We start from the raw sequence: 21804 nt of genomic DNA on the forward strand, positions 1-21804 counted from the left end.
TGGTTACAACCCCCCACAATAAGTTCAACAGGGGGTGACCAATTTAATATCAGTCTCCCAGACCAAAATGATGTTGACGTGGCCCACCAATGCACTATCCATTTGCTTTAATGTATTTGTGGGCCGGGGTTGCAACCAAACCAACCCCCTTTTTAGTGTGGGAGATAGATGGAGTGAGAGGAAGGGGAAGAGGGGGGGTTCCATGGCAGGGGTTTAGAAGTATAAACCTGAAATTGCTGTGGCTTAGCCGCCTTGAACTGCTTAATAACTATCCTCAATTCCTCAATTGACCTAAGGCTGATGTCCTCAAATGACAAGTGGTGCTCAATTGACAAAAGTTCAATTATTTGCTTCCAGAAATAGAAGATTGCCACTCCTGATGTGTGAAGGGAAACATGAAATCCTATGAAATTGAAGTTGTGATCATTTTTGTAATTTTACTTTCCAGAACGCGAGGGCAGTCCTAAACAGTATACTTTATTCCATTGCTTAAAATATGATTGCCGATGATTTAGGAATTATTTTCTGCAGTGAGATTCAGATTTCATGCCATGAGAGGCTTACACCCCGCAGCGGCGTAACCGCTCTGGCCTCTAGTCTATACATGTAGCAGCCATTTTCCTACTAAGCCCGCCGTGCACCCCTTATATCTCATGTTATCATGACACACTATTGCCAAGTAATTTATGGCGCGGAGAATATCCACAATGAAAAAATTTCTGAAATTTTGGGACTGTTTGGGTGTGTAACAAAAACAGATGTACTTTGCGCACTGCAAAAAACTCGTCGCGCACTGCAGGGGGCGTCCACTCGACGTCCCGGCCACAGTGCGCGGTAGCTCAAAACGCCTCGTGCACTGCAAACGCAAAACTATGAAATTCTCACTTTTTTTTCTGCCAGCCGGCAGAGGGGATTTTTCCTGCTCCTCCATCAAATTCTTGGAGGATTTGAAGCCCCCAGCTGGACACAAAAAAAGGATGAATAATAAACACAAAAAATAACCTGAGCGCAGGCTCCCGCTCCTCTTGGGCTTTCAACCTGCCAAATACTCACGGATTGGGTACACAGCCCTTTGAAAACAAAGTTCAAGGGGCAGAAGCTCCGGCGGCCGTACCAATGGCCGGCACAACCCGTTCATTGAGCGGCGTCTACACACTGGATCCCCCGATGACCGGCCAGGTGCAGTGCAGATTACCGGTCATCAAGGGGAATATGTACTCCTCTCAATGACCGGGTTGCTCCGGTCATTGGAAGGAGCACATACTTTACTCAATGACCGAGTCCACCCCCATGGAGAGGATTAAACCCTTGCCTCGATGACCGGGTCCGTTCTGGTCATTGAGAGGAGAGAAACACTCCTCTTGATTACCAGAACAAACTGGTCATTAAGGGGAGGATGCACTCCCTCTTGATGATGTCCAGAATAGCCCCTCAATGAACGGGTCCGCTCTGGTCAACAAGAGGAGCCGGACCCGGTCATTAAGGGCAGTGGTTACTCCTTGATGACCGGCGAGGGGAGTATGTCATACTCTCAAAAACCGGAGCAGACCCGGTAATCAAGGAGAGTTTGCACTCCTCTCAAAGACCGGGTCCGTTCCGGTCAAAACACTACTCTCAATGACCGGAACGGACCCGGTCATCAAGGCAAGGGTTTACTCCTCTCCATGACCGGGGTGGACTCGGTCATCGAGTAAAGTATGTGCTCCTTCCAATGACCGGAGCAACCCGGTCATTGAGAGGAGTACATATTCCCCTTGATGACCGGTAATCTGCACTGCACCTGGCCGGTCATCGGGGGATCCAGTGTGTAGACGCCGCTCAATGACCGGGTTGTGCCGGCCATTGGTACGGCCGCCGGAGCTTCTGCCCCTTGAACTTTGTTTTCAAAGGGCTGTGTACCCAATCCGTGAGTATTTGGCAGGTTGAAAGCCCAAGAGGAGCGGGAGCCTGCGCTCAGGTTATTTTTTGTGTTTATTATTCATCCTTTTTTTGTGTCCAGCTGGGGGCTTCAAATCCTCCAAGAATTTGATGGAGGAGCAGGAAAAATCCCCTCTGCCGGCTGGCAGAAAAAAAAGTGAGAATTTCATAGTTTTGCGTTTGCAGTGCGCGAGGCGTTTTGAGCTACCGCGCACTGTGGCCGGGACGTCGAGTGGACGCCCCCTGCAGTGCGCGACGAGTTTTTCGCAGTGCGCAAAGTACATCCGTTTTTGTTACACACCCAAACAGTCCCAAAATTTCAGAAATTTTTTCATTGTGGATATTCTCCGCGCCATAAATTACTTGCACTGCAAAAAAAACTGTGTCAACTGTGAGCAGTTGACATGTGGTAACTCTGAGGAAGCTTGTGGTGTTACACCAGCCTTACTCAAGGTTTGACTCAACCCAAGCTTCAATGCACAGTCACTGTGCACCTTGCACAGTGACTGTGCCAACAAAGACACTTGTGCATTCATGTGGAGTTACAATGGCAGCTTGGCTTTAGTATCCTGCATGTCAACTGCAAGCAGTTGTCCAAGTTTTTTTTGCAGTGTTGGCAATAGTGTGTCATGATAACATGAGATATAAGGGGTGCACGGCGGGCTTAGTAGGAAAATGGCTGCTACATGTATAGATTTTTTGTTACACACTGAAACAGTCTGAAATTTTCAGAAATGTTTCAATTTTTCATATTCTTCGCGCTATAAAGCTCTTAGCAATAGTGTGTCATTAAAACATGAGATAAGTTAGCAGTCATTTTCCTACTAAGCCTGCCGCACTACATTTCATGTTATCATGACACACTATTGCCAAGAAATTGATGGCGCGGAGAATATCCACAATGAAAACATTTCTGAAATTTTGGGACTGTTTGGGTGTGTAACAAAAAACTATACAGTTAGCAGTAATTTTCCAACTAAGTCTTCCGCGCACCCCTCATATCTCATTTTATAATGACACACTATTGCTAGGAATTTCCAGGGATTAATTTGAAGCATATTTCTTTGTGCTCTCAAAATTTTGTGCCTTTGGCGTGTGTAACAAAAAAGTTATACATATACGCAAAATAATAAACGCAATACCTATTTGAGCTACAGGAAAGCTGGTGAAAATTCTGCAAATTATCAGGCTGTGAAATTGCACATGCACTATCGTACTGTGAAGTTTTTGTGGCTACTGGTTTGCAGGAAGTGGCTTTTCAAATGCTTGTTGCGTTAAAATATGATTTTTTCATGTCAATTTTCTCTAGGCTCAAGGAGACCCCTAAATGACTTGATTATTTTTTTGGGGGATCATAAAAAGCCATTCTATTGATTCATCAAAAAATATCTCAAGAAATGCAAGCCAATTTTTCGGGGGAAAATGCAGTGCGCAAAGAGCCATGGCAGAAGCGCACACTGGGGGCTGGACGTCAGGACGACGACCCCCACAGTGTGCAAAGAGTTTTCCGTAGTGCGCAAAGTAAGTCCGTTTTTTATTCAGGCCCCGTTTGGCAGCAATAATGTTATGTGATGTTGTGCACTTACCTAATGTGATGCACATCACTCTTGAATCTCATGTCTTTCAACATAACACAAGTGTTTGGCTGCCACTTGCGTCATACAGCTTTCCTACATAACAAGCTCCATGGCCGGTAAATACCGGCCATCAAGCAAACATACTGGCAAGGCCAATGGAGTGTTTAACTCCTCTCGAAGATGGCTGGTACACGGTCATTGAAAGGAATACAGAGTCCCTTTTGGAGAACACATAGTCCCATCAATGACCATTGGTCATCAAAGGGAATACATGGTCCCTTGGATGACCAATGGTCATCAAGGAGAATATGTACACAGTCCCTTTGATGACCAATGGTCATCAAGGAGAATACATAGTCCCTTTGATGACCAATGGTCATTGGGGAGAATACAAAGTCCCTTTGATGACCATCCCATCAATTGGAGTGTGTACTCCGCTTGGTGACTGGTACAAAGTCTGTACCGCCATTGAGGGGAGTAACAGAGGTATGTAGAGTTGGGGGTGTGTCATGTAAGGGTGCCGATATCACCCCAAATACACCCCCAGGGGTACTATATTGGAAATGGCGGGGATGATGAGGAGTGATGAGGAAAGTCGTGATGACCCTCATAACTTCTCAAATCTGCCAAACATGCGAGTGATACAATATGGGCCTCGGTGAGGCCCGGTTATAGAAAAGCAGTGGTTATTACATAACATCACTGCTGCCAAATGGGGCCTTATTTCATAATCAATCTTTGGAACTTCTTTTCCACCTTTGTAGCCAATCTCATGACTTGAGGTCTGTGGGCTGAGCTTCTGCATTGAAAAATGTGGTGCCAAAAACATTAGATGACCCACTGTACATACTCTGCTGTCAAGGAGTCAGTAGGATACCTGACTGTTGAGGCTAATTTAACAAAGTCCCCCCTATATTCAGCGGCTCCGGGAGCTGCGCTCGGCGGCTCTCTGCTCCTCCCCACTCAAGCCGCAACTCGATGGGAAACTTGCTAAATACATGAGTCAGCTGTTGAGGCTTGGTCATTAATGATGAGCGGGGGCTCGGCAGTGCTGTGCTCCTATCGAGGGTTTGATTATGTACGTGGCTGGGTTTTCTTGCTGGATACGGATGAATTGGTTGTAATTTGGTGCTGTACAAAATACAGCTGCTTCAACATCTCCCCCTTCTTTGCAAGTCAGCTTGTGGCAAACTTTGTTATCTCTCGACGGCGCAAGGCCTGTTTCCCATTCCCTCGGTGCTGCTGCCACGAACCACCCCCAACGAACATAAAAAGACACCCTCAAGCATCCCGAACACACACAACACCAGCCATACCCACACCGATCAAGCCCAGAAAGCACCATCCAAAGCCTCCTGATGGCGTACCATCAACCCGTAGACGAGGAACGCGGCGGAAGTAAGCACATCAAGGAAGACCCCTTTCTATGTAAAAAAACAATCAAGCTAACTCTCAGATGTTTGTTTGTCTCAGCCTGGGGCATGCCCAGCCACCAGCAAACTGGTCACGATATTCCTCTGCACGACCGACTCCAATCTCCGCCGCCGTTGGTCCCGCCCACCCATCTAGCTAACGACCCTTACTATGCCTCTCAAGGCTATCGACAGGGCGAGTACTTGGAACCTACCACCTATGGGGGCGGGGGAATGCACGAGGACTACGACTCTTCCACCTGGGTACCTGCCTCCCAACATCCCTCAAGTAATTATGTCAGTCTAGAATTCGCTCTCATCTTCGCTCCATCTCACTAATCCTCATTTGATACATCTTTCGGGACGTTTCATCTCTTGGCCTTTGACAGGAATCCTCTATCGGCGGTGGTCAGAATTATGAACCCAAGATATCATCTACCTTCGACCACCCCGTGGCGAATGACACACACGAAGACGTCCCATTGATCACGAACACGGGTGGATATCATCAGAGCAGCTATACCCCAGGCGGATTCGCTGCAGAAGTTCCCACCGAAGATAGCTACGTTCGTTACGGTCGCATTCCTCAACGTCAACCCAGACGGTACAAGACCGTCAAGCGAGTCGAGCTCTATCACGGCAACCTTGTCCTGGATTGTAAAGTGCCTACCAAACTGCTGGCGATGTGTCCTCGGAAGGACGAACGCGAATTTACCCACATGCGATACACAGCAGCTACTTGTGATGTCAGCCTCGCAACGTAGCCTCGGTTTTTTTTTTTTTTTTTTTTTGCGTATATGCTTAACTCACCACCTCCAATGCTCGGTTTAGCCCAACGACTTCAAAGACGAACGATACACTTTGAGGCAGGTATTGTACGAGCCAGCGCGTCGAACAGAGCTTTTTATCGTCATGACTATGTACAATGAGGACGACCAGTTATTCACACGAACAATGCATGGTGTGATGAGTTGAGTATCACCGGTCTCTGTCTCGCGCCATTTACGCAATCTTAGTCATCGGAATTCCTGCGTCCAGATGCGTTGCTAACGTCCCATTCATTCTGGACACATCTAACAGAAAATGTTCAACATCTCTGCTCTCGTGACCGGTCAAAAACATGGGGCAAAGATGGATGGAAGAAAGTGGTGGTATGCATCGTATCGGATGGTCGATCGAAGATTAACTCGCGTACGCTCTCCGTCCTGGCCGCCATGGGAGTTTACCAAGACGGAGTGGCAAAGAATGTTGGTGAGTGGCTTGATGCTCCCTTGACATATTGCTCGAACAATCATTCTTACGACAAAATCTTGCCACATCCTGTTCTCCAGTCAACGACAAGCCAGTGACCGCGCATATCTATGAATACACCACCCAGATCTCCATCGACCCCGACTTGAAATTCAAAGGGTCCGAAAAAGGGCTCGTGCCTGTCCAGATCCTGTTCTGTTTGAAGGAGAAAAACCAAAAGAAGATCAACTCTCACCGATGGTTTTTCAACGCATTCGGTCCTATCCTCCAACCGAACGTCTGTGTACTCCTTGATGTTGGTACCCAGCCCGGCGTCTCTTCAATCTATAGACTGTGGAAGAGCTTCGACATCAATTCAAACGTTGGAGGAGCTTGTGGTGAAATCGTTGCTCTGAAGGGCAAATTCCTTAGAAATCTCTTGAATCCTCTTGTGGCTGCTCAAAACTTTGAGTACAAAATGTCAAGTCAGTCCTAGCCGCACACCCATCCCTTGTTGATCCAAGAACTGATGAGCTCGTTCTATTCTTTTCTTGTCAAGATATCCTCGATAAACCGCTGGAATCCGTTTTCGGTTACATCACGGTTCTACCGGGCGCTTTCTCCGCCTATCGATACATTGCCCTGCAAAATGATGCCAAGGGAGAAGGTCCATTGACGCAATACTTCAAGGGAGAAACGCTAGGTCATTCCGCCGATGCAGACCTGTGGACCAAGAACATGTATCTGGCAGAAGATCGGATTTTGTGCTGGGAGCTTGTCAGCAAACGGAATAGCTCGTGGATCTTACATTATGTGAAAAACTCGTTTGCGGTCACTGATGTCCCAGACCAGGTATATATGATCATTGCCTCTCTTATACCCAACATCCGCGCTGAGGCCATCGATCCATCTTATCTCCCAGGTTCCTGAACTGATCTCTCAACGTCGTCGATGGCTGAATGGATCATTTTTTGCCGCTATCCATTCGACTGTACATTTTGGCTATCTATATCGATCGAGCCACTCTTTTATCCGCAAAGCCGTGTTGCATTTTGAAATGGTATACCAGACTGTGCGTTACTTTTTTCCTCTCATTCCGCATCGATTGATGGTTTTTTTTTTCACTGACATCTGTTTACCCTTTTTGCCATGTACAGTTCAGCATGCTCTTTTCGTGGTTCGGTTTGGCCAATTACTACATCGTTAGTGCCCATCTAAACACTTCAATCATACATGCCAAGTTGCTAATTGAAAAAACACTACAACAGGCATTCGTCATTCTTACCAAATCGATGGAAGACCCATCATTCAATTTCAACGGTATTCAATACTTCAACGATGTTTTGAGATATATCTACCTTGGTGTATTAATCATGTGCTTTCTACTGGCCATGGGCAATCGCCCTCAGGGGTGAGAGTTCTTTTCTGGAATTCTGCGCGTGTTTTTCTTCTTCTTTCTTTTCATTCACTGACAATGAAACCCTCATCTTTGCAGCTCTAAAGTGATGTTCACTATAGCTCTAGTGGTATTTGCGTTTATAACACTCTATATGACAGTGAGTATTCTTACTTCTCGATAACATGAGCGTGATCGCATGAACGATATTGAAAGTAGGTCCTATTGTGTAGTTCGCTGGTGTTTTCATCGCCGTTAAGGGGATCATGAACGCCGAAGCAGCGATCGTCGCAAATGGCGGTCATTTCACAGTCGCGGATATCTTTGCAAACAAGATCTTTCGGAATATCGTGCTATCATTAGTCGCCACTTTTGGCTTATGGCTGATCGCATCTTTCATGTTCTTTGAGGTGTGTTTGGCGATCAACCAAATTTGGACAGGAGCTTATACTAATGACGCGTGCCTTTCATTCTGGCGGTGGGTAGCCTTGGCACATGTTCACCTCTTTTGCACAATACATCTTGATGTCTCCCTCCTTCATCAACGTGATCAACGTTTATGCGTTCTGTAACGTACACGATGTAAGTTGGGGGACGAAAGGAGACAACAAAGTCGAGACCGATCTCGGGGTCGTCAAGGCGGCTGAAGACGGCAAGACGGGTAAGGTGGATATCACTGTGCCCACGGACGAGAAAGATATCAACGCGGCCTACGACGATGCATGTCATGTGCTATCTAATAAACCTCCGCCGGAAAAAGAAACTATCGATGTCGAAACCAAGATGACGGACTCCTACCGTAATATCCGTACCAATGTCGTCCTGGCTTGGGCTTTGATGAATGTATGTTCTCGCTCGATCCTCCTACACATGAGATTCACAACCAATTAACTTTTATTTACTTTCCTACAGGGTGCATTAGTCGCTGTAATTCTATCTACCAAAGCGGGCACAAATATCTCTCAAGATGGCGATTCTGCAAAAGTTAATTCATACATGGTGTGTTAAGCCGTTTCCCCAAAGTTTGACAAGCTTATAATAGCTGTCTTGTATGGATCAATTGGCTGACATTCAACCGAATCTAGACCTTTTTGCTGTATAGCGTATTCGGGCTATCGTTCGTCAAGTTCTGCGGCACAACTATGTATCTGGTTCAGTTTATCTTTACAGGTACAGGTTTCTTCTCTATTCTCTCCTGATCCATCAGCCGTCTTATTAATCATTATTCACACTCATTGGCTCGTAATGAAAATTAGGATGATTCCCACGACTTCGTCCTTTCTTTGGCCCCTGGTGGTAAATCCTTTGGCGACTTTTTTCATAATAAATTCATGAAGTACCGTATTCACCAACAAATATATCCATCACATGAATTTGAAACACGCAACTTGTTCTCCTTCTGTCTTGTTGCTGCTTGGTCGTTTTTTCACTTCTTATTGAGAGCTTTTTTATAAAAACAAAATATGTATGTAATTGTTGAGTGATTACTCTTCTATCCGAAAGGCAATGAGGTCAGGTTTTGGACAACAGAAAGTCATCATTCCCCTATATCTCATCATCATGTATAGCTTAAACATTATAATAATCAATTTCTCCAGTTGACCCTCAGACATTGCATGGCCTGAAAATACAAATTGTTTACGAATAAATTTCATTGCACCTGGCTTCACCGCACTTGCATTTGCCGCTTTACGCACCTCCTTCAATTCTCAATGAACCCGGCTCGTGAACTGCCGGAAGTAGGGTCCAGACTTCCCTGCCTTTCCCCACACTTCTGAAGTATGCCCGGGTTGGAGCTGACCTGAAGTTGGATGTACAGCAGTTCCGAGAAAGCTTGCGCTTCTGGACCTGCGATTTTGCCCCCCGAACTTGACTTCAGCCACCTGTATTGCCTCCTGTATGGCCGTTGCCATACAGGGACATGCATTCGTTGCAAAAGCTATCTTTGTGATAGCTAGCTTTTAGCTTTGGAGAGTGGCACCGTTGGACTCCTCGTCAAATTTCGAGTCCAGCGGTCCTGCACCCCCCGCGCCCGTGTGGCATGACAGGGCACCAGGCTGCCCAGTCAGGCCCCACAGCCCTGTATAACCCGGGCTGTCCAGAATACAGGGGGGATGTGGCTGAAGTTGAAGTCGAGTTCGGGGGGCAGAATCGCAGGTCCGGAAACGCAAGCTTTCTCGGAACTGCTGTAATATAAATACGAACTTGACAAAGTCCCTCGAGACTTCGGGGGACTCGCGAAGCGAGCCTCCGTCAGACCATCCGCACCGGGCGCTAAGTTAGCCCGGATTAGGGCACTTAGTTCGACCCCGCAACCGCATCGGGTTGGATTAACCGGGGATCAACTTGACCCGGAGCTTGGTTTGGAGCTAGTGGGGTATAAATCTAGCCCCCACTAGTCCTCGGACTAACCTATAAAATGAATATGCATCATGCTCAATGGCATGAACTCTATGTGTTTAGGTGCCAAACACATACCATACAGGCACCTAATCACATAATCTCCGATAGCCTCGGACCTCCCAATCTACGCCGATGCAGTCGGCCACTCGGATTAGCTTAGTCCGACCGTAATCCGAGCTAGTTAGTCCAGACTAACTTAGCAACGGATGCGGATGCTCTCAGGAGGGACTTACCCCTTAGCTCCCCGAACTCGCGCACCAAGAATGGATTTTCAAGGTAGCTAGTTTATTTTTTCTACAGCTCACCTACCACATCCACTCCAATTTGATTATCTCAATGTTGTCGGAACATGCTGCAGAAAAGCATACACATTTTTTTACCTCCCATGATCCCCTCTGTGTGCTGGTGGAGAGCGAACTGTGGAGGCTGAGTTGGGGAACACAGACCCTCTCCGTGCAAAATCCATATTTTGAGTGTTTTTAAAGGTTTTTTTTGGACTGGAAGGAATGTTGAGAAGTTACCCAAATTCTCTAGGTTTGACAGGCACAAGCTAGTCTTCAACCTAAGCAATTTTATTGCAAATAAAGTTAAGGAAGCAAGGAATTATACAGGGTTGAAAATTCCTGCCACCTAAATTTAGAATCTAGCCCCCGCAAAAAGGGGCGATAGGGCGCAAGTCCCTCCTGCCGAGGGCTGTTGGAGGCTCGCTTTGCAAGACACACGCCCGCAGCAGCGAGGGCCTTGGGTTAAGTTTGTATAAATAGGGAGTTGAAAAATCAACTCGCATAAATTAATTTATCGACTCCCAAAACGTGTTTACGTCACGGGGACCGTCTCACGACGTCCACCCTGGGTTCGCAGGACCAAATTTTGACGCACGCGGATTTTGGGAGCCGGAAAATTAATTCCGCTAACCAGAATGGGAGTCGGAATTTCAATTTCACAAGAAATGCCCAAAAATAAAGAAAAATTTATACCTCCTTGCTGGGGCACCCAAAGCCCCCCAAAATTTTACAGCAGTCAGAAAGTGCTCTTAAGAGCACATGGTGAGCTGCATGGAAGTAGAAAACCCCAGTAAATGGGTGTGCTACTGTGGCTCTAATTTTGGGGATTTCCTACTAAGGAATTCTGCCAAAGCATTAGCTATGGTGCCCCAAAGCCCCCCAAAAATTTTACAGTGGGCAGAAATACCGCTGAAAAGCACCCTGTGAGCTTCTTGGCAGTATCACACCCCAGGCAAGTCACGTGCAACTGGGGGCCTAATTTGGCGGATTTCCTACTAAGGATATCCGCCAGAACCAGCTACTGTGCTGCAAAGTGCACCAAATTTTTGATCATCAAGTTAAATCATCTGTACTAAAACATTTAGCTGCAAGGCAGTAGCCCACCAACAGAAATAATTTTGAGTCGGCTGGGGCTTTTGGTCATATCTACTACTAATTGCCTCCGCCATAGTTATTAGTCCCTCTGCCACAGTTGTTGGTCCCTCTGCCACAGTAATTTGTCCCTCTGCCACAGTTAGTAGTCCCTCCGCCAAATTGAATAGTGCCTCTGACACAGTTATTAGTCCCTCTGCCACAGTTATCAGTCCCCCCGCCACAGTTACTGGTCCCTCCACCAGCTATTAGTCCCTCTGCCTATTAAATGTGGCAGAGGGACTAATGTCTGTGGCAGACACACTATTAACTGTGGTTGAGGGACTAATAACTGTGGCGGAGGGACTAATAACTGTGGCGGAGGGACTAATAACTGCGGCAGGGGACTATTAAATTTGACAGAGGAACTACTAACTGTGGCATAGGGACACATTACTGTGGCAGAGTGTCAGCTATGTTTATGAAACTTAGGGTAAAAACCCGTCAGAAATAAGGGTTTTTGCCCTAGTACTATAACTGTACTGAAATAAAACACTGGCAATAATGTGCCAAACTTGTTACGTGGTATTTAGCCACTACAAGGGTTTATACACTCTTATATAAGAGGAGGATATTTGTAATTAATAAGGTTTACTTATTAAGAACAGGGATATATAAGGTTTAGAATTAGAAATAGCTGGTAAGCGCTTAAACTGATTGGCTGCGCGTCAGAGGCGGGAGTCTTACAGCAACTATTTATAAAGATTTAACTGTAATAAATGCTTATAAGGGATATTGGCAATTTTTAGAGTTAAGATCTAGTAGGTTTCGTGCCAAAAGGGCAGAAATAAAAGAAGTGGTGGCTTTAATAAGCCAGAGGAGAATTTTCACGAGTTAACTTACAGGTTAATGGGTGGTGAAATGTCTGAGGGGACAATTACAGTGGATCAGTTACCTCCTTAAATACTGGAGAGGTCTTTGAGGGCGCTGAAATATTCCCATTGGTTTTGGCTATGGGTAAATGCCAAGAGTAGACGTGAAATCTGCCTTGGTTATGGGTATTTTAATTGTACAATATTACACAACTTCCCTTACTCCCACACTTGACATTTGTATAACCAATTGTCATGTGAAATAGCTTAATATGAAGTGTAATATCAATTTGTACTAAGTGTTACTCTCACCCGTGGTTCCTGTTTCACGGGGGAAAGGTATTTTACTAATTAATATAATCTTATGTATTTTAATTTATGTAAAGATTTTTTATGTAGTTTTCCTGCTCTTTGGAGCGCTTTATGGCTATATGTACATGTATGAAAAAATGTATGAAGGAGTAGGAATGAGGGGTTACTTTGAGTGGGTGACCCCCCTTAATTTATCACGAGGATTCTGAATATTCAATAATATTTCAGGATTTGTAAATGGTTTACCAGTTTTTGCAGACTTTAGGATACTTGTTGTATCTCTAAGGCTGACACTCGCCCCCTCTAAAAAGATTGTACTCAATCTTTGTTTTTAGTGTTCCTGAATCGTCTGAGGTATTTGTCTGCATCTTTGATGTCTTTCTCTGGTAGCCATTCATCTTCATGAATTGGATTCTTGCATCTTACAAGATATAGTTTATCTTTTTCTCCTCTGATATTTTTGTCTTTCAAGATCTTATGAATTTTCTTCTCCTCTGATTCTTCAAGTGGAGGTACTTCTGCTTCAGGTATTTCCTTGCGTAAAGGGAATAATTCAGCATCTGATTCATTATAATGCTTAAGTAAGCTTACTGGGAATGTAGGATGTTTCTTTTCTAGTTCTCCATATAGTTCCACTTCAACTGCATTTGGTCCGTGTAAGGCTTTGACTACAAATGGTCCTACAAAGGCATTTCTAAGTTTCTTAGGTCCTTTAATATTAGTAAAGTTTGTGGTTGATATTAATACTAAATCTCCTATTTTGAAACTGGGTACTTTATGCTTTTTGTCCCATTTTTCTTTGCTGTATTCAAATGCATTGTCCATGCTTTGTTGGGCGTGTTTCCTGGCTTTGTCCAGCATGTTCTTAAAGCTTGCTGCTGTGGGGTGTACTTCTACCAAGTCCTTTTTCAGGCTGTCTTGTGGTAGTCTGGGGTTCCATCCTTTCTCTAGAATAGCTGGTGTTTTCCCTGTTGATGCATGGGTTGATGTCCTGTAGGCTAGTTCTAGGGCTGGTAATAGTGTGACCCAGTCATGAGTAAATCCATCAGAGTCTTTAAACTCCAGTCCATAGGCACAGAATCTCCTTAGCATGTCTTCCAAAGTTTGAATCATTCTCTCTGCTAGCCCATCTGTCTGTGGATGGTATGCTGTTGAGAAAGAGAGTTTAGTGCCAAATAGGCGGTACAGTCCTCTCCATAGGTCTGATGTAAACTTGGGATCTCTATCACTGATGATGTTTTTGAATAATCCTGTCCATGAAATCACTTGTTGCCAAATCATTATGGCTGTATCCATAGCTGTATCATCTTTGTGACATGGTAAGAATATAGGTGTTTTACTAAATCTGTCTACAATAACTAGAAATGCATTATAGTTTCTCTTTCCTCCAGGTGGTAATCCTGTAACCCAGTCCATGTTAACTGTCTCCCATGGTCTAGTGGGTTCTTCTATTTTTATCATGTGTCCAAACCTTTTGCCTGTTGCTTTGTTTGCTCTCTGGCATCTTTCACATGTAGTGCAGTATGTTTCTACATCTTGCTGCCATGTTGGCCACCATGCTAGATTCCTCACTCTGTCTTCTGTTCTGTCTGAAGATAGATGGCCAGATGATGTACTGTCATGGCATTCATGTAGTAGTGTATTGATTAATACTCTGTCCATTACGGTTAATACACATGTATGTTTGGATCTGTGATAGATGATTCCGTCAAACAGGTGAAATCTTCCTTCTTGGTATGATTTTCTCCATGTTGTATCTAGTGCTGCAATCAGGTCATCATCCTTTGAATCTGTTTTGGATAATATTTGTACTAGTAATGTACAGTTCTTGTCTTGTTTATAACTATTTCTGATTTCTTCAAAGAATTCATCTTCTAGTTCAGTAATGCTGATCCCCATAATTGGTAGTTCATCTGGGTCTTCAGGCGCCCAGGCTGGATTGTCTGGTGTGTTTGGTAGGGACCATCTAGAAAGTCCATCTGCGTTTTTATGCAATCTCCCTTCTTTATGAATTATTGTCATGTTACCTCTGTACACTTGAATGGATATCTGCCATCTAAGCATGTGTCTGTTAGAGGTTTTCATATTGATGAGTGATTTTAGTGCAATACAGTCTGTAATAACGTCAAACACACTTCCATCTAGATAGTAGTGGAGTTTTTCCAATGCCCAAACTAGGCATAGGCATTCTAGTTGACTTGCTCCATAGCGTGCTTCAGTCTTCTTAAGTTGTCTGGATATGAAACAAATGGGACCTTCCACTGGTTTATCATTGATGATTTGTAGTTGGTGTAGGGCTGCTCCTAGTCCTTCCATTGAGGCATCAACATATAACACAAAAGGTTTCTTAAAATCTGGCATTAATAGTAGAGGTGCTCTAGTCAGGTGTTCTCTTATCCTGTTAAATGCCATGTGTCTTTCTGTGGTCATTTCAAAGGCAGTATCATTGGAAGCTATCTCATACAAGCTTCTGGCTATGGCTGCGTAGCCTTCTAAATGTTGTCTGTAGTAGCTGGCAAACCCAAGAAAGCTTTGCATTTCTTTTTTGTTCGTAGGTGCTGGTTTCTGTAACACTGCTGCTACTTTATTCTGGTCTATGCATAGTGCTAGTCCTGAAACTACGTGTCCTAGTGCTTTAATTTCTGCAAATCCAAATGCACATTTCTTTAGGGAGATTTTCATATTGACATTAATTATCTTTGTTAGAACTAGTTCTATTCTGCTCATATGGTCTCCCCAAGTCTCAGAGCATATAATTATGTCATCTATGTATATAATCAGCCATCCCAGTCCAAGTTCTTCACAGAAGATGGTATTCATCATTCTTTGGAAATGTGATGGGGCATTTTTAATTCCAAAAGGCATTCTAAGGTACTCATAAACTCCTTTATGTGTTATAATTCTCAGGTATTTTCTTGCACGTTCTGTTACTACATTCTGATGAAATCCTTTCAAAGAATCCATACTTGTAATGTATTTGGCTTTAGCTAGGTTAGTCAGAGTCTCTTGTATCCTTGGTATGGGGTATCTGTCTGGGACTGTGTAGGTATTCAGTGCACGGAAATCTCCTACCATGCGTGATTTACCATTGTGGTAGGTTATAATTACTGGTGTGGTTATTTCCACTTCTTCATTATGCCCTACTTTCCTGAGGACATTGAGCCTTACTAGTTCATCCAGGTGTTTGGCAAGTTCTTCTCTTGCTCTAGGACTTGCTGGATAAGCTGGTCTCCTTAGTAAAGGTGGGTATGGGCGCTCAATGTTCAATGTAATGTCCACTTCGTGGCCTCTGACTGCCCCTAGTGGCTCCTTGTCTGATGCAAATGCAGTCTTGTTCCTATACAGCATGTTGCGTAACTGTAGTAGTTGATCTACACTCAGTTTATCATTAAAATTAGCTTCTGCTAGCTGTTCTCTTCCAAATCTTTCTTTTTCTTTGTCCTGTATTTCTACTTGTTCCACAGGTAAAGGCTCTTTGGATTTAAATAGGAATTTCTTCTTTTTATTGTCATTCCCAATAGTGAAGTATCTTTCTCTGCTATTGGTTATGTCAAAGCCATAGATAGTTAAGTAGTCATTTCCTAGTATGAAGTGTTTGCTCACTGCATCCTCTATTACAATGAATTCCACTGTCATTCTGACTGATCCTGTTGGGTGAGGGATTATTATGGGGCATTCAAATACTCCTATTGGCTTCATGGTACTACTGGCACTGTTTATTCTTACTTTTCCCAGTGTTAGAAGAATATCCTTGTAGTCTGGGCATAATTTTCTCAAGTATGTCTCAGGTACTACTGAGCAATATGCACCACTGTCAAGTAGCATTTCTGCTTCCCTACCATTAAACAATATATGTGTAATGTTGGTTTTACCAGCTGTGTAGCCTTTCCCTCTTGTAGGTTTAGTTTTCATCAGTCTGGCTTCTTGGATATTTCCTATAGGTTGTCCAGGGTGCCATGCTTGGGGTAAATTATGCTCTGTTTCAGCTTCAGCCATTTCTATGTCTATGTTAATCATATTACAAGACCCTGATGAGACTGAAGACCCATCATCATGTGTTTCCTCTGTGTCTGATTGAGTCTTCTCTTCAGCTGTTTCTTCTGCCTCTATTTCAACATGGTTAATATTTTTCTTTGGTTGAGGGCAGTTTGGTGAAGTGTGGCCCATTTTACCACAGTTGTAGCACTTTTTATCTTTCTGGTAACTCTGGTCTTTTGAAGTAGATGGTTTCTTCTCTTCTGTTTTCTCAGTTTTATCTCCTTGATATTTAGGCTTATACCTTCTGCCAATGCGTGTACGTGTAGTTATGTCTTCTAATGTGTTCACAATATCTTCTGTACTTGCATTGTAGGGTAGTCTACTTTTAATGGCATGCTCTAGATCTCTTCCACATTTTTTGAGGATTCTCAGGTGGACTTCATTGTCTGTTAAATTGGGCCATATGGCTTTCAATCTATCTTTCTGAGATATTACCCATTTGAGTGGATTATCTTTTTCAATATCAAAGGTGCTCTCATCAAATTTATTCTCAATTTTGAAGCGCCATGCTGGGCTTCCCCATTTGCTGTTGATTTGTTCTTTCCACCATTCCCAAGATTGTTTGCCATGGGTTGAGCGTAGGTCAGTGAACCAGCGCTTGGCACAACCTTTGAAAAGGCTGTTGAGTCTTCCTGTAATTGAGGAATCACTCAGCTCAAAATCCTCTTGATACAAATCAATTGTTTTAATGAAGTCCAAGTGGTCGTATTCTCCTTCACCTCTAAATGATGGCCAATCTTTAATTCTGGGTACATCTTTAGTGTTGTCTCTCATAGTTTGGATACTTGGATTATATGATTGTTCTTTGAAGAATGTTGTTGGTGGGACTGTGTACTCCCTTCTCAAGGGTGTTTCTTCTTCTGCCATTCTCCTGAAAGGGTTGCTAGATTGATGTGGTGGTACATCTTTCATTCCTTGTTTGTATGGTGTATGAGTTTGAGGTTGCACTGGTATATTGTTGCCAATTTTCTGTGCTATATTATCAATGCTAGCCATAAGCTTGCTCTGCATATCATCAAACTTATTATTGATCTTAATTATTTCATCTGCCATACTGTCACTGTTGTGTATGATGAGTTGTTCTAGTTTATCAACTTTGTCCATGATTTCCAGTATGTTTTCATCCTGAGTTTCACGGTTTTCTGACTCATGCTCACTGTCTATTTTAAGTTGTTCCAGTTTGCTAGTAATATCCAATCTGTTAATGTCAGTATGTATTGCATTCAATTTGGCAATTACTGTGGTTTCTTTAGCATTTGTTTGAATTTCTGCTGTAACTTTTTGTAATTTATTATTGTAGTCTACAAGGCCCAGTTTTACGTTACTTATTTGTTGTATTATACCTGTGGTTTTCTTAACCTCTGGTACAATATTTTTAATATCTTTGGCACTATCCACCGCAATTTCTGCTAAGTTCTTAATTTTGAAGGCACTATCATATACATTCTGATGGATGTTGTTGATTTTGTTATCAATATGCTCGATGTTTTTAATCAGAATTTGGTTAAAGAAATTCTCTACCTTTGCTAGAGGTTCATTTGGGTCAATGAGTTCTTCTATATTTTCTGTTTTATTTTCTTTGATTTTTTCTTTTTTCTCATTGGTTGTTTTGGTCTTATCTTGCTTATTCAAGCGTTGGATCTCTTGGCGCACTGTTTTGGTGTTTTGTTTATGAATCTGATTGCTTTCACGATTAACTATGTTTGTATTTACAACTCTCTGTTTCTCGGACTCAGGAATAGAAAAGGAAGATACTTGTTTAGATTATTCAGGCTTGGATAACACTATATTAGCACGCTCGGATTTATTGGTCGGAGATATTTGATTAGAGGACGGTAAGATATACTCTTTAGAAGTGGAAGCTACTGGAATAGGAGGCTGCTCGGTCTCGATTGGGTCGGCTATTCTTCGATCGCGTCCTTCACCTCCATCAATACTCTCGCCATACGGAAGGTTTCCTTCCATTTGTTGCTGTTTTTCTTCTTGTTGTTGGGCTTCTCGTACGGTTTCGATCCCAAGGCTTTGTTCTTGGGTATCTTGTAGTTGTTGAATTTGCTCGACGACTCGCTCTTTGCCTTTCGCGGTTCTTGGTTGTTCCGAAGGACTCGGAGGTTGGTCCTCTCCTTGTAGGGGTTCCAGTTGTCCGAGTATTGGCTGATCGCTACTTTCCACGGGAGGAAGTCGGTGATGATTTTGAAGGAGCTGATTGCCTGGTCGAGATACTTCATGCTGAGTTTTGTCTCGTCGTAGTCCCGGGCGTTCAGGTACGCTGCTTTGGTTGCCTGGTACATTTCCACGGCGGCTTGTTGGGCTTTGTCGAGGGCTGTCGGTTGACTTAGTTAGTTCCATCTCATTGTCAGGATTCACTTTAGATGGGGTGACAGCGTACTTATCTCGGTGATTACCTCGAGTTGATCCTCCTCGCCCTCTTCCTTTTCCTCGACCTCGTTTGATGGGGGAAGGGTTGGCTGCGTGATCTTTTCCTGATCTGGTGTCGGCGACCATGGTAAGTTTTTTATTTTAAGTTTTTATATATATGGATGTCGCTTACTTTTAAGGAGTTTCAATGCAGCCTCCTTTGGATCGAAGTGGTCCTCGAGCTTTCTCGCGGGGAGCGTGGCCGGGTGTGGTCGTTTCTTCTTCTCCTGGTAAGGGCTGAGGAAAAAACCTGGCGGGAGCGATTTGGTGCGTTGCGCTTGTTTCTTCGCGGCTTCCGCTTCGGTCAGCTTGTTCTGGTCCGGTTGTTTCGTAGCGGTTCGGGCTGTTTGGGCTGTAGCGGTTTGGACGGTTTGAGAGGGTTGTGCGGTGTTAGACACTAGACCCGGTCGAGTGCGGAGAGGAAAAAAGGACAAAACGTATCAGATATGTTTTTGACGGTTTTATATGTACTAGAGGCCAAGGCGGCTTTGCCGCTGCAGATACCTGGTCCCATTTCTCCTACTTCCTTGATCCCTCCTTCAAAATGTCACAATCAACCTGTCAGCATCACACCTCACTTATGTTCATTCCAATTCCCAAAGTACTGGTGGCAATATGTTTTCTGTCCTGTTGGCCAAGTTGTAGATCCAACCCAAATGATGTGTCTACCACTTCAAAATTGGCACAATTTATCTACAAAGCATTATGTTGACAAAAGAATTCTGCAGATCTTCACATGTGGTAAAGTCCACATCAGGCAAGTAAACTTGGGTGTAGTCAAGTTTGATGATGAATGTAGCCCAGAATAGTAGATATATCCCATATTTTTGACATATTCTCTCCCAGATTTTTACAAGACCATACCAGAAACTTTGTTCAAATTCCACCCCTGAAAAAAAAATTCATCAACAGGGTAAATTAAACTGCAAATTTGATTTTTTTCAGCCGTTTGTTTTTGTATTGGAAAAAATATACATCTAGGTTAGTTTGTGTGGAAGAGTGTACAATGCATAATTTTAGATAGAATTATTTTTCATCACCATGTTGCCAGTTGGGAAGATAATTTGTCACAACAAGAAGTCAAAAATCTGTCATTTTCTTCTCATTTTCTTCCATCATCATTCTTCAACCCATTCCTTTCCCTCCTATATCCCTTTTTTATCTCATTCCTTCCTATGTCCTTTTTTTCCCATCATTGTAAATTATGTGTAGTCTTTTTTCAAAACTTGTTAACAAAAATTACAAACATCATAATGGTGACCTTTTTTTGCAGTCATAAGGAAAGGAAATTTTTTTGCCATTTGGCAAGGCACATTGTTCCACTGGTGTCTCCTTGTTCTCTTTTCCCCATTGGAATGAAGTGATCATGATAAACATCCCAATTGGGTTACTTTCTACAGTTTCAACATCATATGCATCAATGAAACAGGAGAGAATACTGATGTATGTTGCAAGCTTGATTGGCCTGTCCAAAAACCACCGGACAAAAGAGGGAGGTGGATCCCATGTGGTCAATTGTAGTAAGAAAACAAGGGCACCGCAATTGTTTGGTTGGTCAAGTCCAAGAGAAGTGAAAGGGGTGATGTTGGCGTCATAAGCGGCCCATGAGTCAGAGCTTGCCTTGTGGGTTGCTTGATTGCTTGGGGAGGTCTGAGGGCGTTCGGAGGTGTTCTAAAGAGTTTGGTTAACATTCGGAGGCCGTTCAGCGGTCATTGGGTTGATCGGAGGTCGCGGAGGGAGAGGAGGCTTGAAGCAGGTCGTTGGGCTGTCTCTGTAGCCTGCAGGGTGTTGTCAGGAAGGCCGGTAGCGACGGTCTTTTGTTGTTGATCGGTCAGGGAGAGCGTGAGGGAGATGGGAAAGGGAGAGGGGACATCGGCCACTCACCAACCTGCTATCATTTTGAGTCATGAAAAAAAGAAGAGGGGGGCGATTGTTTGGCTTCTCCATTCAAGATCTCGCCTGAGGTCAATCTTTGCAGCCCAAAAAAAAGCTTTGAGGAGGGGGGGGTGCAATCAAACTGGTTGAGCAATTGATTGAGTTTGTGTAGACCAAAAAAACGAAGGCCGGCGTTGATTGTTCGCCCGGTTGTCTATCTGCGCTGCAGGAAGGGGGGACCGTGTTCTGGAGAGTGAAATTGAGAGGGGGCCGGAGTCGTTTTTTGGTGGTCCTTCGCCGCATCGAATCCAAAAGGGGTCGGGGACATCGTGCAATCAACGGCCATCATGGACCAGGTCGCCAGTAGCTGCTGGCGCGGACCGAAGCGCGAATGTCTCGAACTGCTGGGGCAGGCTTCCGGACGCGCGGCAACACAACTGGTGGTCAGCTTGAGCCAGGGCTTCAAGAGGGCGAGCTGATGGATATGCAAGAGATAGACCCAGAACCCGTTCGTCTCTGCCAATGAGCCCTCCGGCTTCCTTGGTTGCTGTCTCATTCCGACTCGTTGTCGAGTTGTTTCCGGCTGGCTTGGGCAGGCGAAGCACGCTCAATACGGCCGCACACCATCCTGGAAGGTCGTAGGAGATCGAGGTGGAGCTTGCGCCACCATAATGGCTCGCAGCACTGCTTCCGTCGCCACTATTCTGAGTGGTCAAGCTCGGTCTACAGGGGATCAAAGTGAAGGATTCAGGGGGGGGGGGGGCGTAGTCAAAGCTGCGGTCGGGGCTGATGCCAATCTTGCCCTGATTGATCCTGCCGAGCCCGGTAGCAAGGGTGTTGAAGGCGCTTGCGGGGCTACTGAAATTTTTCTTAGGGGGGCGAGGGCGGTGTTGAGGAGGCTGCAGAGGACAAAATTGTTACCAAACTCAACCAGCTGTTGTTCTCCAATCTCAGCAATAATTTTCTTATTCCGTTGGTCAGCCAATTGGATTTCTTCAT

At 44.2% G+C, this 21804-nt stretch overlaps 2 protein-coding genes across 2 annotated transcripts; one reads left to right on the plus strand and one right to left on the minus strand.

The window, feature by feature from the left end:
• Positions 1–4852: 4852 nt before the first annotated feature.
• On the plus strand, positions 4853–8793 carry PtA15_5A934 (uncharacterized protein; the record flags this gene model as incomplete). The annotated part of the gene is made up of 16 exons (XM_053169748.1): positions 4853–4892; positions 4968–5203; positions 5296–5652; positions 5738–5876; positions 5987–6157; positions 6238–6621; positions 6696–6988; positions 7059–7208; positions 7294–7338; positions 7405–7547; positions 7632–7692; positions 7766–7942; positions 8019–8375; positions 8445–8531; positions 8618–8702; positions 8789–8793. 16 exons carry the CDS (start codon positions 4853–4855, stop codon positions 8791–8793), a joined length of 2730 nt encoding a protein of 909 aa, XP_053020914.1.
• Positions 8794–21140: 12347 nt separating this feature from the next.
• PtA15_5A935 (uncharacterized protein) lies at positions 21141–21804 on the minus strand (the record flags this gene model as incomplete). The annotated part of the gene is made up of 2 exons (XM_053169749.1): positions 21141–21663; positions 21737–21804. The coding sequence occupies 2 exons, from the start codon at positions 21802–21804 to the stop codon at positions 21141–21143; spliced, it is 591 nt and encodes a 196-aa protein (XP_053020915.1).

Source organism: Puccinia triticina, chromosome 5A (assembly GCF_026914185.1).
Source record: "Puccinia triticina chromosome 5A, complete sequence".
NCBI lineage: Eukaryota > Fungi > Basidiomycota > Pucciniomycetes > Pucciniales > Pucciniaceae > Puccinia > Puccinia triticina.